The sequence below is a fragment of the Corticium candelabrum genome, chromosome 22 (assembly GCF_963422355.1).
Source record: "Corticium candelabrum chromosome 22, ooCorCand1.1, whole genome shotgun sequence".
NCBI lineage: Eukaryota > Metazoa > Porifera > Homoscleromorpha > Homosclerophorida > Plakinidae > Corticium > Corticium candelabrum.
Window position 1 is genome coordinate 3,189,568 of NC_085106.1, and position 10,000 is coordinate 3,199,567.

A 10,000-nucleotide genomic window follows, 5' to 3' on the forward strand; every position below is an offset into this window, starting at 1 on the left:
GTCACGTTGCACATAGTCGTCCAACGGAGTGGCGGTAGAGACTACAAAGGTGGCTACAAATACAAGAAACCCTTCGAACTGCATGTGGTCTGCTAGGGTTAATTAATTAATTTATTAACTTGAGACATTTCGGAAATTTGCGTTAACGCAATATTTCAGAGACGCGAGCTAACGTACATTTGCAGCAAAATGCAATGGCTGCATGCGCTGATGGAAGTGACAAGAACTGCAACGCGAAGTTACGGTTGAGTCCAGTTTTTACGACAGGGCCCCCTTTGGTGTGTGGTAAAAACAGCTGTTCATACGTGGTCTGTCGCACATGAACACAACTAAAAGGATAAAGAAGCGAGCGGTATTGGCGTCCGGATCCGTTTCGGCGTCCACCGCGCTTCACCGACTGCTGTCGATGTCACGTGATGTTACACGTGATGGTGAGAAAACCCTCTTCAGCGTCGCGTTAGAAAAGCGTTGCTCGCTTGATAAGTATGAGTAAGTTGTGCATGAGTGTTTCAGCTACTTTAGCAAACAGCAAGCTTTGCAAACTGCGATTTACTGTAGATTTTCGAGAATTTGGAGCCCCTATCGAAAAAGTTACAAACGCGTTCGATAGAATTTATCATTTAATCAGTTAAAAGCGTACGTAAGCATATCTCGCTCTGCGAATGCGTCAAATGTCTCAATTTAATTGTTGGTAACCAACAATCAAAGGTGTATGCTGGGCGCAATTTACTAGCGCATGTGGCTGAAATGATAAATGAGGTGGGGCTACAATTGCACGCGACCGCGTAGTTACATTTGCTAAACTTATTTTTAATCAATTTTTGTAATGCAAAGTTTTTTGCCAATAGTTGCTTTTGAAACACTGATGACGTAACTCATGCAATACTGCATCAACGTTAGTTGTGGATTTACAGACCAAAGCAGGCCTAGCTCGTATAGAAACAAGGAGAACAAAGAATAACTAAAAAGTTGAGAATTTTGCTGCTTTTGATGTAATAACGTGAACACTTGTGCATGTTCAGTGTTTGAAATTTTATAGCAGACGTAGTCGTCATCTTGACAACCTCACAAAATGTTCAGTCGTCAAGGAATTTAGGATGTACATATATTTCATTGATATCAAGTAGTGATACTAATTGTTATGGCAAGTAAATGATATTCCAGGACACCAGAGGTGTCACTCTCAGTTTGACCTGATCTACTATACAGCATAGAAATAGAAATATGTCGAGTTTACCATAATTTGAGTGACTCTAGTCATCAAGATGGCAACCTCGCTGGTATAATAATATATTGGTCATCACATAAACTCAGTTAGTCGTCAAATGACAACTTGACGACCAATTTTTCGAACACTGGTGTCATTATGATTACTGGTAGAGTAAGCTGTTTTCACTCTTGATTCCACAGCTGTGAGTCCTCTGATAAAGCTATTGGCTTGTTGAAAAATATTACAAATTTAGACGCCATTTTGGAGTCACACAGACAGGAAGTCAAGTGGTTCAACGCCTTCTGGGCTTATGAATCACTTTACCAAGTCCCATTCCTTATGGTTCAAGCTGAACTACGTCACCCATGTTAGGATTGTCTCTGTGAATAGACACATGTAGACAGGTTTGGTGTTTTTTAGATGTCTGGTTGATAGTTCTACTTACCTATTTGCTAATAAATAAGGCACAAGTACCATTTGAAGTAAATAGTTATTTCTTATTGACACTTACAACATATAACAAATTGTACATAATATCTATACCCATTAGTCCCAATTTTATGTCTCCTTCAACCTGGAATTCGAACACATGACAACGAAACAGATCAAAATTGCAGCAAACAGAACTAGCACACTTGCTAGTCTGCTTCTAAGCATTTTATCCGGTCAATTCCTTAAAGCAACTCTCACACACACGAGCTGGTTTCTTGTATGACGATAACTGGTAAGTTCTACTTGAACAACTGTCACAAAAGATAAGTCTAGACACAATACATCGCAGTATTAAAAAGAGAATAAGGTATTGAAATAAAAATCTTACCCGCAATGTCTGCAATGATGCTGAAAAGAAAAAAAACATAAATTATATTAGTTAATTAAATTAAATTGATTAATTAAAATATAAATTAATTCAACACACCCACCCATCTAACCCCCACACCACAATCATACAACTGTATAGGTATGCAGGGAAACACTGCACACACAAGCATATAGAAGCACATCCCGGCACAAAGCCAACATGCTATGAAACAATGACATGAAAACTTCCCACAATACAAGAGCTCCTGTTCATAATTGCAAAAGTGCCTCCTACAACAGCATGCTAATAACAATATAACAGTGCAACTCACAATTTCATAGATCCTAATACAAGCAGACAGTCACTCCAAGTCTTATATTGTTCTGTATGCGATACACACAAATACTACACCATCATCAGCACCTCAACAGCTACAATGGAATACAAACTAAATGCTCAAACCCCTTGTTACCCCTCAAAGTCTATAAGGAGCATCAACAAGCATTTTGTCACTATAGCAAAGCAAGTAAAGGCCGCCTTCATTCAACGTATTTTTGCTACAAGACTGTTGTGTGTAGGAATGTGGTTTTATAAATAAAAATTTGAAATCTGTTGTAAAGCTTACCTTTCGAACGCTGACAGAAAATTCAACTTGACAGGTATGACAACTCTTGAAGTGACTGTCGTCTGCCCACTTTCGACCCATTTTGCGTGTCTGGTGAATCTACAAACCAAATATTGTACAATACATAAATAAGTGCCAAAAGTCAATAACATTTAGCAAACAAAGCAAGAAAAAACAAGACAAGTAGTACCACAGACAAAGCAACAAACAAAGAAACAAACAAACAACCAAACAAAATACAAAGCAACTAACAAACAAACAAACAAACAAACACAATTCATTTCAATCAACAACAGTAATATAATATCAATATTTTCCATACCTGTAATGATGCATTCTCTCTGCCTAGTTCTTGGAGAGCGCCCTGTGCCTCATCTAGTTTACATTTCATGCCAGCTACATGACCTCGTAACTTCTGTATCTCTTCCTCATTGGTTATACATCGCTCAAGAAGAGTACGCCTTTCATCTTGGAAATTTTGAACAGACGCTTCTAATACTAAACACACAACACCAAATCCAAGTAATTCAACGGGAAAAATAATGTTACAAGACGACAACTGACAACTGAAGATGGTTGGCATAGTATTGTATCTACCTTAGTAGTCTGTTATGTAACATGCTAATACGTGTAATTAATGGTGGTGGGTCAAATATTGTGTGTCTCGATTAATCTGCTAATTTAAGTAGACTTCTCGCTGTTCACTCAATCAATCAGTTTGTCACTCTGCCTGCAGTGTAAGCCAATCTGCTGAACACCAACATTCAGTCTTGAAACTACTGTTAAATAAGTAAACACTGTATCAACCAAAGTCATTCCATAGGATACAGAGTCCATCAAAATATCTACCACCTCATAAAGCATTGGGTAAATGATTAAGAAACCGCCTGTTGCCCAACTGGTGCCTCAGTTTCTCCTGAAATCTTGATTTCATCTGTCAATTTTCTGCAATACGATAATGTTGACAAGCAATCCACCTCACCTGCAATGTCGCCTCTTAATTTATTTGAAACTTTCTGTTCAGACGTTAGTTGCTGGTTTTGCTCTTCCATGGCTGCTCTCAGCAATGACAAGTTTCCACTCAGTGCAGTCATTTCTACCTCGTGTTTTGACCTTATGTCATCTAGTGAGTGCTGCAGTGATGTTCTCTCTTCGCTTGTCTCCTGCAGCTGAGACTGCAATGAAGCCACCTCAACCCTCAGTTTTGCCTGTTGCTGCTCAGAATCCTTTTCCATTAGCTCTCGGTCTTGCCGAAGCTACGTTTTAAAACAAACACACTCTTAGGACACCCAAGATGATGCAATCACTAATAGATTACCTTTGATAAATCCATTTCCAGTCGTGTCTTTTGTGACATCAACAGATTTCTTGTCTCTTCTAATGTGCTTCTTTCTTTTGACCATTCGTCTTTCAGACGATCCAGTTCTGACTGCAAGTTGGATTTCTCCCTCTCCAGGTCCGAACTAACAACATTGTTATCATAATGTATACAATGGTGAACTGAAGTACAAGCCGTGTACCGTTTTTGAGCAATATCTTTCATCGCACTGTTCTTTGCTGTCAGTATCGCTTCCACATCCCCCTTTGCACACAAACAACTTCACTTCATCACATTTAGATAAACTCTCATTGAATTACTTTGTCATTTTCCAGCTGTTCACACTCCGACCTGACCTTCTGTAGCTCCAAATCCAGCTCGCGCACTCTTTGTGTGAGTGTGGCCTTCACCTGCACAAGAACTCATCACAACAAACACCAACTTAGCGTAATTTCAATTGCACCTCAGTCAGCTGTTGAACTGTTGCATTCATCACTTTCTCTGTTTCATCGGCTCTCTTTGTCAAACGATCTACTTCAGTCTCCCGCGAATCAAACTGGGCACTGAGTTGATGAAACTCATGTCTAACACTTTCGAGTTCCTCCTCCAAAGCAGAGACTTTCTTTGTTGCTTCCTATACACAACATAATGCATTATAATAAATACTTCAACAATCTCTTGACACTGATGTTAAAGTCCTATTAACTCACAACAAAATGAAATAATTACGTCTACCTTTAATTCTGTCTGTGAAAGGACCAATTGGTCTTCATAATTCCTGCACAAATTTGTCTTCTTTTCTAGCTCATCATGCAGCAGCTAGAAAGAGTAGAAATCCATTCAATCAATTTCTGTAGAAATATCAAACGTCCAATGTCGTACCTCAATTTCATGTTTTAGAGCTGTTACATGTTCATTTGTCTGCTGCAGTTGTTTACTATTGTTTCCATACTGCGCTGTCTAAAAGTAACGGCACTTTCGTAGGATACACATTTACACACTTATGCCATGGTTACTACACCTGCTGCATCAACTGAGCATCTAATTCAGCAACATGTGTTTGCAGAGCCGATGACTTCTCAGTTTCAACCTATGCAATAAAGTAATGCTTATAATAGACACGCATACAAATAAAAGACTTCTGTGCACCCACTTTCAGCTGCTGCTTGTGCTGATTACATTGCACTTGAAGTGATACCAACTACAGATAAGTTGTACATAAAAGTGTCAATGAGTATTCGCAGATGTTTTATACAAAGTACAGTCTCTTGTGTCCACTTGCTTAGTTATAGTCAGGATGGTCCAATAAAAACTGTGTGTGTGATGTTTCTGAATTTTTTAGTGTACAAACATCAGATAGTGATGTTAAAAACACCAGAGAGTGACGTTAAGCACATTTTGAATTGAGAATACGGTCTGCATTCCTCCTCCATCGCAACCAGTCTGATCGCAACCACCGCCCCAGTCAAACAACACAGCAACTCTTTGAAAAGTATCCCCAAAGGCATTACCCAATTTCTTCAGTGTAGCCTACTTTGATTGCTAGTATGTCTCCAATAATACCCAATAAGGAGTTATAAATTATTGTAACAAGTATCTTGACACTGTTGTTAAATTTGCCCATTTTAAATACCTTTGCAACCACAAACACTGCGACGGAGTCAAGCTTCTGGTAACTACCAGGTGATAAACACAAACAACTGTTGGATAAAATGTACACAAGAGACTGATAGTAGAAACTCTGAAAGAATCAACTAATTCAATTATGGGTATAACATGTAACACTTGCTTTATCTTGAGCTTGAGACAGTTCCGACTTCTTTGAGTCCAATTCAGTTTTGAGGTTGGCAGAAGACGACTTCTCAGTCTGAATATAATTGACATTGACATGATCATGTGACTATGATAAGCATCTTTCACTTCAAGTTAAATGGTACCTCAAATGATGAGCCAAGAATCTTTGTTTCTAATTCCAATTCACTCACCTAAATTCCACAAGCCTTGACAGCAACTGAATTGAACCAAATTTCGATTACACAATAGAAACCTTGCTCTTGAGGTCTGCCAATTGTGATTCGTATTGACTGTTGGTTGATTTGTTAGACTCACTCTCAGCTACTGCTGACTACGAGCAAGATTAAAAGACTCAGACATACACATGAAATATAGAGACAAACAGCTAGTTTCTTACCTGTTTTAGATCTTTTACTTGGTCCTCTAGTTCCGATATCTGACTGGCATACTTGGTGAGCTAATGATAAAAGATATTACAGAACCTACAGCTGACGTAGATGTATGATAACAAACAGATACAAACTAAACCTTAGACACATACTTAAATCCCTGAAATATAAAACAGATACACACTCACAGATGGAATCTTTACCTTGTTGTTCAACTCTTCACATTCTTTTTCTTTGGCAGCAAGTGCAATCTAATACTGAATGGTTAGAAAATCACAACCTGCACTCATGCAGTTGACAAACCTGCAGACTGTCTGCTTTCAATTTCACTTCACTAGCTGCCTCCTTAGCCTTCTCCATGTTTGCAGATAGCTCACTTCGCTGCACTTCAGACTCCGTCTACAAATGCAATAAGCATCATTCACATAATTGATATTAATTAATATTATTTAATAAACTTTGGTTGAGGCTAATTGCATCTGCAACTCATCATAGTCTTTTATCTTCATCTGCAAAGACTAGATAAAATACAAGCACTTGAATTTAGTTGCATAATTCAAAACACAGATCACTGCAATGATGGCCACCCACCTGACTTGTGCTGGCAAGAGTAATTTGAATTGCTTCCTTTTCTTTAACAGCATCAGCGGATGTAATTTGAAGCCGATCTAATTCTGAGGTCTGAAATAGAGCTGTCATTACGGTGATGCTCTGTTTGAAACATCCACACAAACTACTTTGTCATCTAATTGCCGCTGGAGCGACACAATAGCAGACGTGTGACCATCTTCTTTCTCCTTCAGAGACTCCTTCAGTTGCTGTATCTCTGTACTTGAAGATGACTGCAGCTACAACAGCAGTAACATGTAATCTAGATGACCAACAATTATTAAATTAAAAACCATTGTCAGGTTTTCCTTATGGCTCCTTAGCATGACATCTGTCTCATCCAGTGACTGCTTAGTTGTTTCTAGTTGTCTGTTAATAGATGCTACGTCTGCATCTTTCTCTTGCTGCAGTTTGATTATTGCTCCTTCCTGAAATGTCCAAAGACTGCTAACTAAATGTGTCATCATGTGGATTAATAACACACTCTAATAATGCAAAATATGTAATCATAACTGCTTGGAAAAATGTATAATATGTAGTTAAATCAATGATGTTGTCAGTAGTCTCATATTACTAATAAAGTTGATTATGATTGGGTGCTTCATTTCCTACTGTACTAGAGACATCTCAAGTGATAAAATATTACAAACGATTCTTGCTAACAGAATAAGATGCCCACATGCATACATAACAAGAAACAGACTTTGACAATAAATGGTTTCTGCTACACTCCCAGTTCGCAACAAGATTACAAAAATAATAAAACGCATTAGTCTACATCAAGTTAGAAGTGACATCAAGCCATTTCATCAGATTTGCAATTTGTACTATAAAGCTGACGTGGTGTGTGTGTGTGTGTGTGTGTGTGTGTGTGTGTGTGTGTGTGTGTGTGTGTGTGTGTGTGTGTGTGTGTGTGTGTGTGATCAGTGTTTGCATGCTCTGTATTTCTCAGAGCTCATATATTAACCGTTTTGTAACATGACAGTCAAAGCATACTGACATAGCATTCCAATAAACAAATGTAACACATGTTACATAACCCTGACTACTTACATACCACACAAGACTGCTTGCAACAGACTAACTTTTTGCTGCACTTCTTGATGTAATCTGTCTATCTCACTATCGGTATTCTTTTTCACTGCCTCTTGCTCTTGCTGTACGCTATCCAACTGACGCTCCAAATCAGACTTCATCTTCATAAAACACAGATCGTTGGTTTCAAATAAAAACAATCAAATAATATCATCAAACAACACAAATTACTTGAGCATGCTGAAGTGTCATCTCTTTGACCAAATCTTTACTTTCCTGCAAGGCTGTCTTTGTTAATCTCAAATCGTTTTCCAGTTGAGAAATATTTAGTTCACTGTTACTCTGAAGATCAGTCAACATGGTAACCTACCCATTGGTAACAGAATATACAATATACAGATCTAAAAAAATGTTGACATGATGTCTACTTTCTCTTGTAGTTGGCTTTCTACGTTTTGACATGTTTCTCTGGTCTCAGTCAGTTGAGACTCTAATTGGCTGCTTTTGTCTTTCCAAGTTTGGAGTTGATCTGATAGCTATGGAGAATGTTATACAGCATGTTTACTGACACATGCATCCGTGCATGCATGCACACACACACATGCACACACACATACACACACACACACACACACACACACACACACACACACACGCACACACAAGCGTGTATGCAGATACACTTGTATGCACCATATGCGCGCACACACACACACACACACACACACACACACACACACACACACACACACACACACACACACATCATACATTTCCTAGTTGCTTGTCCTTTTCTTCAATTGTTCCTTGAAGAGTCTTCACCTCATTTTGCAGTGTTGTCTCCGTATCAACAAATCGTTGCTGCAGAGACTCCTGTTGGCAACAAGTACAAATTGAAAAACAAACACAATCATACACAGTCAAACATACTATACAATCATAACACCTCATTAGTTTAGAGACACGTGAATCAGTTGAAGTTTACTATTTAAGTTAAAAGCTGAGATAATAGCATCAACAAACTTAAAATGGTTACAAGCAATGTCAATCTGTTGTAGTGTATAACCGATAAATCGTGATGTCAGGATACCTTCTCCCTGGATAGTTGTTCAATGGCAGTAGTAGCACCTTCTCCAGCTTCAATCTGCAAGTAACAGAATAAAGTCCAATAACACAATATCGACTCAATCAAATATTGTATATCCACCTGCTGCACCAAGTCGTGTTTCTCAGTCTCTAATCGTGAGACATTGTCACGTGCCATTTGTATTTGCCCTTCAAGATCAGAAATCTGTCTTTCCCTGTGCATTACATCACGTTGCATTACGTTAGCACAACATCGTACCAACCAGCATACATGACTGCTGTTTTTCTTCTCTCGTCTTCCAGTTGACGTTGTCTTTGTTTCGACTCTTCTTGAGCGGCACCTTTAGCTGCAGCCTAAGACAGCCAACAGTAGTAAGAAATCCAATTTCCAGCTAAAAGTTTGCTCTAAAATCAGCTGACTTCATCACGAGCTGACCCGTTTGCTTTTTCAAGTTCGGTCATCATTCGAGACAGTGTTGTCTCTTTCTCTGCCAGAATCCCAGACGTCTAATTTCAAAAAGACAAACGTGATCAAAGTGGGAGTCAGACATATTATGCCAATTGCAATCAGAAGTGATGCATTCCTATCAAGTAAAAATTCAGATATAAATTCCACAACAAATAATAAATTAAAAATAAGTTTTTATATAAAATGGCGAATTTGTAAGCACATAAATTATAACAAACAATGCAGGCCCGTAGGAAGCAAATAAAAAGTGGTACGGCCTAACGCACGCTAAAGGGCGTGGCTTTTAATTTAGTGCGCGTTAAAGCAAGAGACCAATGCTCCAATTAATGTCTGTCAGTCTGGTTTCAAATTGAATGCCTCCTTATATGTGTTTGTTTTTCCTCTTCTCTCTCTTTCGCTCGCGCAGAGAAGGGTCTGGCTAGGCGAGGCTACAAAAAGTGGTGCGGCCATGGCCGCACCAGCCGCACCGACTCCTACGGCCCTGCAATGAGTGAGTAATAGAAGATTGGTATAAGTGGTGTGTGTGTGTGTGTGTGTGTGTGTGTGTGTGTGTGTGTGTGTGTGTGTGTGTGTGTGTGTGTGTGTGTGTGTGTGTGTGTGTGTGTGTGTGCATGCACGTTTATGTGTGTGTGTGTGTGTGTGTGTGTGTGTGTGTGTGTGTGC

General features: G+C 38.9%; 2 protein-coding genes across 2 annotated transcripts in view; both read right to left on the minus strand.

Annotated features, from left to right (window-relative positions):
* The window catches only part of LOC134197185 (autocrine proliferation repressor protein A-like), a 4,654-nt gene extending 4,565 nt beyond the window's left edge, over positions 1 to 89 (minus strand). The window contains exon 1 of the mRNA XM_062666461.1: positions 1 to 89. This exon is cut by the window's left edge and continues 97 nt beyond it. Within this exon, the coding sequence (XP_062522445.1) occupies positions 1 to 84 (84 nt within the window). The 5' untranslated portion in view covers positions 85 to 89.
* Positions 90 to 1,686: 1,597 nt separating this feature from the next.
* Positions 1,687 to 10,000, minus strand: part of LOC134197314 (early endosome antigen 1-like) — a 16,857-nt gene continuing 8,543 nt past the window's right edge. The window contains exons 14-44 of the mRNA XM_062666606.1: positions 9,289 to 9,375; positions 9,140 to 9,222; positions 8,990 to 9,083; positions 8,873 to 8,926; positions 8,554 to 8,655; positions 8,211 to 8,318; positions 8,014 to 8,148; positions 7,833 to 7,943; positions 7,041 to 7,175; positions 6,876 to 6,986; positions 6,730 to 6,819; positions 6,597 to 6,656; positions 6,442 to 6,537; positions 6,342 to 6,389; positions 6,147 to 6,206; positions 6,003 to 6,080; positions 5,893 to 5,940; positions 5,745 to 5,822; positions 5,109 to 5,156; positions 4,977 to 5,045; positions 4,838 to 4,915; positions 4,691 to 4,774; positions 4,419 to 4,589; positions 4,276 to 4,365; positions 4,158 to 4,219; positions 3,956 to 4,100; positions 3,620 to 3,893; positions 2,960 to 3,135; positions 2,638 to 2,736; positions 2,031 to 2,050; positions 1,687 to 1,971 (exon numbers count right to left, since the gene is read on the minus strand). Of these exons, the coding sequence (XP_062522590.1) occupies positions 1,869 to 1,971; positions 2,031 to 2,050; positions 2,638 to 2,736; positions 2,960 to 3,135; positions 3,620 to 3,893; positions 3,956 to 4,100; positions 4,158 to 4,219; positions 4,276 to 4,365; positions 4,419 to 4,589; positions 4,691 to 4,774; positions 4,838 to 4,915; positions 4,977 to 5,045; positions 5,109 to 5,156; positions 5,745 to 5,822; positions 5,893 to 5,940; positions 6,003 to 6,080; positions 6,147 to 6,206; positions 6,342 to 6,389; positions 6,442 to 6,537; positions 6,597 to 6,656; positions 6,730 to 6,819; positions 6,876 to 6,986; positions 7,041 to 7,175; positions 7,833 to 7,943; positions 8,014 to 8,148; positions 8,211 to 8,318; positions 8,554 to 8,655; positions 8,873 to 8,926; positions 8,990 to 9,083; positions 9,140 to 9,222; positions 9,289 to 9,375 (2,997 nt within the window). The 3' untranslated portion in view covers positions 1,687 to 1,868. The remainder of the gene's footprint in view (positions 1,972 to 2,030; positions 2,051 to 2,637; positions 2,737 to 2,959; positions 3,136 to 3,619; positions 3,894 to 3,955; positions 4,101 to 4,157; positions 4,220 to 4,275; positions 4,366 to 4,418; positions 4,590 to 4,690; positions 4,775 to 4,837; positions 4,916 to 4,976; positions 5,046 to 5,108; positions 5,157 to 5,744; positions 5,823 to 5,892; positions 5,941 to 6,002; positions 6,081 to 6,146; positions 6,207 to 6,341; positions 6,390 to 6,441; positions 6,538 to 6,596; positions 6,657 to 6,729; positions 6,820 to 6,875; positions 6,987 to 7,040; positions 7,176 to 7,832; positions 7,944 to 8,013; positions 8,149 to 8,210; positions 8,319 to 8,553; positions 8,656 to 8,872; positions 8,927 to 8,989; positions 9,084 to 9,139; positions 9,223 to 9,288; positions 9,376 to 10,000) is intronic.